Source organism: Macrobrachium nipponense, chromosome 8 (assembly GCF_015104395.2).
Source record: "Macrobrachium nipponense isolate FS-2020 chromosome 8, ASM1510439v2, whole genome shotgun sequence".
In the NCBI taxonomy this organism is placed as follows: domain Eukaryota; kingdom Metazoa; phylum Arthropoda; class Malacostraca; order Decapoda; family Palaemonidae; genus Macrobrachium; species Macrobrachium nipponense.
Window position 1 is genome coordinate 67,378,787 of NC_087203.1, and position 6,918 is coordinate 67,385,704.

At 38.9% G+C, this 6,918-nt stretch overlaps 2 protein-coding genes across 2 annotated transcripts; both read right to left on the minus strand.

Moving 5' to 3' along the window:
• Positions 1 to 1,213: 1,213 nt before the first annotated feature.
• On the minus strand, positions 1,214 to 1,993 carry LOC135223119 (uncharacterized). The gene has a single exon (XM_064261624.1). The coding sequence runs from the start codon at positions 1,991 to 1,993 to the stop codon at positions 1,214 to 1,216; it is 780 nt and encodes a 259-aa protein (XP_064117694.1).
• Positions 1,994 to 2,764: 771 nt separating this feature from the next.
• LOC135223121 (uncharacterized) lies at positions 2,765 to 3,166 on the minus strand. The gene has a single exon (XM_064261625.1). The coding sequence runs from the start codon at positions 3,164 to 3,166 to the stop codon at positions 2,765 to 2,767; it is 402 nt and encodes a 133-aa protein (XP_064117695.1).
• Positions 3,167 to 6,918: the final 3,752 nt, after the last annotated feature.

Consider the following 6,918-nt stretch of genomic DNA (forward strand, 5'->3'; position numbering starts at 1 on the left):
GAATATTTCGTAGCGGCAGAACTTGCAAGGCTGGCCGGCCGCGAGTTCGATTATTCTCGGACATTCCACTGAGGGGTTAGATACGTGTATTTGTGGTGATAGAAGTTCACTCTCGACGTGGTTCGGAAGTCACCTAAAGCCATAGGTCCCGTTGCTGAATAACCACTGGTTCATGCAACTTAAAAACACCAAACAAACAAACAAATAATCAACAAAATCAAATCGTGTTGCAGTAGGTCTTTAAGATGTACCTGCCCCGAAAGACCTAAGTATTTTCAGCTGTATCTGGACCACAGCCATCGCTCGCAGAGTATAAAAGCCCCAAGATTGGCTTTCTTGAATAGACTCGCTATGTTTTCATTTGTTTAGCCTTGAATGATCTACTCGGGTTTTTTTTTTCTTGTTAATCTGTGTAAGAAAGCATTTATTACTTGAATATCTTCAAAGGGCATCCTTTTGAAGGAAATACCTTCTAGGGGCATCCTTTTGAAGGGAATACCTTCTAGGGGCATCTTATTGAAGGGCATATCTTCTAGGGGCATCCTTTTAAAGGGAATACCTTCTAGGGGCATCCTTTTGAAAGGAATACCTTCTAGGGGCATCCTTTTGAAGGAAATACCTTGTAGGGGCATCCTTTCAAAGGGAATAACATCAAGGGGCATCCTTTCAAAGAGAATGCCTTCAAGGGGCATTCTTTAGAAGGGAATGTCTTCAAGGGACTTCCTTTTGAAGGGAATACCTTCAAGGGGCATCCTTTTGAAGGGAATACCTTCTAGGGGCTATTTATTTATTTTTGTTCATTTATTTTTTTTATTTTTTCATTTTCATTTATTTACTTCTATTTATTTATTTATTTATATTTTACTATATTTTTATTAATTATTATTCATTTTTTTATTTATTTTTTTATTAATGGCATCCTTTTCAAGGGAATAACATCAAGGGGCATCCTTTTGAAGGGAATACCTTCTAGGGCCATCCTTTTGAAAGGAATAACATCAAGGGGCATCTTTTTGAAAGACCTTCTATGGGCATCCTTTTGAAGGGAATATCTTCTAGGGGCATCCTTTTGAAAGGAAAACCTTCTAGGGGCATCCTTTTGAAGGACCTTCTAGGGGCATCCTTTTGAAGGGAATAACTTTCTAGGGGCCTCCTTTTGAAGGGAAAAAATAACAATCAAGGGGAGGGGCAGGTCCTTCCAAAGGGAATACCTTCAAGGGGGCATCCTTTTGAAGGGAATAGCTTCAAGGGACACCCTTTTGAAGGCAATACCTTCTAGGGGCATCCTTTTGACGGGAATACCTTCTAGGGGCATCCTATTGAAGGGCATATCTTCTAGGGGCATCCTTTTGAAGGTAATACCTTCTAGAGGAATCCTTTTGAAGGGAATACCTTCTAGGGTCATCTTTTTGAAGGGAATAACATCAAGGGGCATCCTTTTGAAGGGAATATCTTCTAGGGGCATCCTTTTGAAGGGAATAACATCAAGGGGCATCCTTTTGAAGGGAATAACTTCTAAGGGTATCCTTTTGAAGGGAATACCTTCAAGGGGCATCCTTTTGAAGGGAATACCTTCTAGGGGCATCCTTTTGAAGGGAATACCTTCTAGGGGCAGCCTTTGAAGGGAACAAAAAATAAAAATCAAGGGCATACCGTTTTTAAAGGGAATGAACCGTTCTTGGGGCAATCCTTTTTGTGAAGGGAAAATAACATCAAGGGACATCCTTTTGAAGGGAATACCTTCTAGGGGCATCCTTTTGAATGGAATATCTACTAGGGGCATCCTTTTGAAGGGAATACCTTCTAGGGGCATCCTTTTGAAGGAAATAACATCAAGGGGCATCCTTTTGAAGGGAATACCTTCTAAGGGCATCCTTTTAAAGGGAATATCTACTAGGGGCATCCTTTTGAAAGGAATATCTTCTAGGGGCATCCTTTTGAAGGGAATAACATCAAGGGGCATTCTTTTGAAGGGAATACCTTCTAGGGGCATGCTTTTGAAGAAAATAACATCAAGGGGCATCCTTTTAAAGGGAATACCTTCTAGAGCATCCTTCTGAAGGGAATACCTTCTAGTAGGATCCTTTTGAAGGGAATAACATCAAGGGGCATTCTTTTGAAGGGAATACCTTCTAGGGGCATGCCTTTGAAGGGAATAACTTCTAGGGGCATGCTTTTGAAGGGAATAACAGCAAGGGGGCATCCCTTTAAAGGGAATACCTTCTAGGGGCATCCTTTTGAAGGGAATAACATCAAGGGGCATTCTTTTGAAGGAAATACCTTCTAGGGGCATCCTTTTGAAGGGATTACCTTCTAGGGGCATCCTTTTTAAGGGAATACCTTCTAGGGGCATCATTTTGAAGGGAATAACATCAGGGGGCATCCTTTTAAAGGGAATACCTTCTAGGGGCATCCTTTTGAAGGGAATACCTTCTAGGGGCATCCTTTTGAAGGGAATACCTTCTAGGGGCATCCTTTTGAAGGGAATAACATCAAGGGGCATCCTTTTGAAGGGAATACATTCTAGGGGCATCCTTTTGAAGGGAATACCTTCAAGGGGCATCCTTTTGAAGGGAATACCTTCTAGGGGCATCCTTTTGAAGGGAATACCTTCTAGGGGCAGCCTTTTGAAGGGAATATATTCTAGGGTAATTCTTTTGAAGGGAATGCCTTCTAGGGGCATCCTTTTGAAGGGAATACCTTCTAGGGGCATCCTTTTTTAAGGGAATACCTTCTAGGGGCATCCTTTTTAAGGGAATACCTTCTAGGGGGCATCATTTTGAAGGGAATACCTTCTAGGGGGCATCATTTTGAAGGGAATACCTTCTAGGGGCATCCTTTTGAAGGGAATAACATCAAGGGGCATCCTTTTGAAGGGAATACCTTCTAGGGGCATCCTTTTGATGGGAATAGCATCAAAGGGCATTCTTTTGAAGGGAATACCTTTTAGGGGAATCCTTTTGAAGGGAATAACATCAAGGGGCATTCTTTTAAAGGGAATATCTTCTAGGGGCATCCTTTTGAAGGGAATAACATCAAGGGGCATCCATTTGAAGGGAATACCTTCTAGGGGCATCCTTTTGAAGGGAATAACATCAAGAGGCATCCTTTTGAAGGGAGTACCTTCTAGGGGCATCCTTTTGAAGGGAATACCTTCTAGGGGCATCCTTTTGAAGGGAATACCTTGTAGGGCATCCTTTTGAAGGGAATACCTTCTAGGGGCATCCTTTTGAAGGGAATAACATCAAGGGGCATCCTTTTAAAGGGAATATCTTCTATTGGCATCCTTTTGAAGGGAATAACATCAAGGGGCATCCTTTTGTAAGGAATACCTTCTAGGGGCACCCCTTTGAAAGGGAAGACGTTTGATCCAGAAAAAAAAACAGCCATGATAGTTATGATAAATACTGATGCAAAAATCTGAGACAGATAAACAAATCAAGAAATAAATTGATTTATGTTTGTCTAAGTACAAAGCTCGTAAGAAATAAAATCAAGTCAAGTAAGACTTAGCAGATTAACACTCGTTCTTTACTGTCGCTGATTAATATTGATTTAATGATATTTTCAACTGGAGTAACTACTACAGAGGACATTGGGAAAGAGTTATTCTCTCCGCTGGCAGAGAGAGATATAGGAAACGGGAATGAAATCCGTGCAGGATACCTGCGGGATGGTTAATTCTAAGTTATATGGAGAATTCGTAATCCTCAGAGAGAGAGAGAGAGAGAGAGAGAGAGAGAGAGAGAGAGAGAGAGAGAGAGAGAGAGAGATTAAATTCTGCAAAAAAGGGTAACACTTGCCGGAAGGCATTGCAACTATAGTTCGAGACTACACCAGATTTTTTTGCGTAGCAGATGCTTTGATTTGCTTTATCCTTCGACCATTACCTGTTTCCAGATGATCGAAAATGATGTTATACCTCATATTGTGTTTTCCTGCGAAAGGCCTCAGTGAAATTTTCTCACTTATTTCTTTTTTGTTCCTTGTCTTATACAAGTCTCCACTCTTCTCCAGCCTCCCTTCGCTTAGTTTTCATCTAAGCAAGCCTAGGTCTTCCGATTCTCCGTCTCCCTTTCATTATCTCATCTGCTTGTGGAATGTTTGTGATTTCCCTTATAGTTTCATTTCTTACTTTATCCTTCCATGTGAATCCTAACATTCTTCGCAAATCTTTGTTCTCAAATTGGCTAAATCTTTTTGTCATATAATTTTATTTTCATGCCATGTTTCGTTTGCAGGTTCAGTCCTTTTCATTTCCAGTTGTTTTTTCAGCCTTCCCAGTGATTGACTGGCCTCTTTTAGTCTCACTAAATTCCAACTCAGAGGCCTTGTACTCAATGTTCCCACATGTCCGAAAGATTCATCCTCACTAAATCTTTCTTTAACACATGTTATTTCATCCCGTTGTTCACACTCTTGTCCCCATTACTTATGTTGTTCTTAGATTGATTTGTAAATCTTGTGGTGTTTTGCATCATCTACATATTCTAAGTTTGTTCATTTTCTGCTGTTTCGCCACTACAAACCACTCCCATCTTTAACTAGTTCTGCCATGATAAAGTCTATGAGAAGGGTAGACAGCAAAGGGGAAATAACATTCCCTTGCAGCACCCTACTATTTTCTGGAAATTCTCTTAACAAGATGCCATCAACATTATCCGTCAGTCTACTGCATTCTTGGATGATTTCAGTTGGGTTTACCCAGCTAACTGAATTGCCATAGTAATGCAAACACTTAATCATATTGGTGTCCATTACCTTTTCGTATTCAACAGTAACCATCAGAAGCAGATTTGCAAATTCCGTACACTGCCGTACAATATCATATAGCCAAGCCAGTCTATATTGGCGGCTCAGGAAAGATTTGGAGTAAAATGTATCGTTGTCAGGTTTCGATTAAACGCTTTCCCCATGAAAGGCCATTCTCCAAAACTTTACCACATCGCCCAGTACTCTCTCTCTCTCTCTCTCTCTCTCTCTCTCTCTCTTCTCTCTCTCTCTCTCTCTCTCTCGTGAATTGTTTTGAGCTTCTATTCATAAGACTGGAATTTTAGTTTTTATATGATCAGTTATAAAAATTATATTGAACCATATTTGAGTAAAATAATTATTATGACTCGATATAAACCGGTTAATCTACTTAAGAGTTTAATAGTTTTTGGCCGGTACATCGCTAAATGCTGTAGTTTATTGTAGAGGTAAAAAGGTAATTTTATAATACGGTACAGGGTATGAATAAGGCATTCCCGCCAGCAAGAATTTTTTACATATTTACTTTAAAGATTTCCAAACCCAGAACCTTATGAACTTCGTCCATACTCACTTAATTCCCGATGTTATTGCACCATTGTGAAGTAATGTCAAATGCTTTAACACCGGTTTTCAGTGAGTTTGAAAACGAACCAAAACATCATTATCGTCATATTAGCATGACTGGTGGGCGACTTCCTTCGAAGAATTGAGGTGTCGTATCTTAGCCACTTTTCACCTATGAGATCTCTTTTACTTTTCCGTCAGGTTATCCACTGAGATCTTGTCTTATTCAAAAAGATCGTTAAAACTTATCATGCAAAGATTTATGATGGACGAGCAATAATCTTTATGATAAATGATTTATATTCAGGTCTTCATATTCTGGGTTTTCAGTCAAATTATCCCTTTACCCCTCTTCTCGTATTCATGACCTCACAAATTTTCTCTGCCCAGTATTGTATTTGTTCTTCTTTTGATGTCGTAGATCCATCCCTTTAGGTGACTACCATTTTCCTCTTTTTCTGTTCGCTCATTAGTATATCTGTTGGCCACCCAACTCCGATACCACTCCCTGAATACGAATACATGACTTTCCTGTTTGTCCAAATCTTCTCTCTTATCTCCTTGATTAATCTACGTTTATCTTCGTTTCAAGATTTAAGTTCTTAACACTTTCCACTTCACGTTTTTCATCTCCTCCATGGTATTCGTCTACATGTATTAGTTTATATCGTTTAAGGAAATCGGTAACTCTAAATCACCTGCTATTTACCAAGAACGTCAACAGTTATGTATCAGTTGTATGTCTCACACATTTCTGGTGTCCTAAATTCTGATCTTCTTAGTGGTCTGGATGCCGTCGGATTGTTTTTCGTTTGCTTCGTAACTAGAAGTCTTCAGACGATGGCCTTTCTCACAGGGGACGTTATATTGTTCAACTGGCACCCTCAGCAGCCCTTATCTTAGCTGTCTATTCACTTCCCATATGACAGTAACACAATTTCAAAGAAATCAGCGTTTATTTACTCACGAAATTTCAAAGGAGTCAGTTCTTATTATAAAGTTCAAGAAATTTGAAAGATCAGCATTTCTTAGCCCGTGAATTATGCAGAGGTCAACTTCTGTTGGCTACAAAAACTTCAAAGGAGTCTGTTTTTTTATTACCTAGAAAAATTTCAAAGGAGTCGTCTTATATTACCTTGAAGAATTTCAAAGAAGTCTGTTCTTTATTAGCTCGCAAAATCGCAAGGAAGTAAGCTTTTATTTGCTCGCAAAATTTGAAAGAAGTCAGATTTATTAGCTTAAGAAATTTGAAATGTCAGCTTTTATAAACTCAAGAAAATTTAAACAAGTCAGCTTTTATTACCTCAAGAAATTTAATAGAAGAAGTCAGCCTTTATTAACTTAGGAAATTTTAAAGAAGTCAACTTTTTTATTTTGGAAATTTGAAAGTAGTCAGCTTTTATTAGCTCAAAAATGTTTTAAATTCAGTTTTTATTAGCCCAAGAAATTTGAGAGAAGTTTTCTTTTAGTAGCTCAAGAAATGTGAAAGAAGTTTGCTTTCATTAGCACAAGAAATTTGAGAAAAGTTTGCTTTCATTAGCTCAAGAAATTTGAGAAAAGTTTGCTTTCATTAGCTCAAGAAATTTGAAAGAAGTTTGC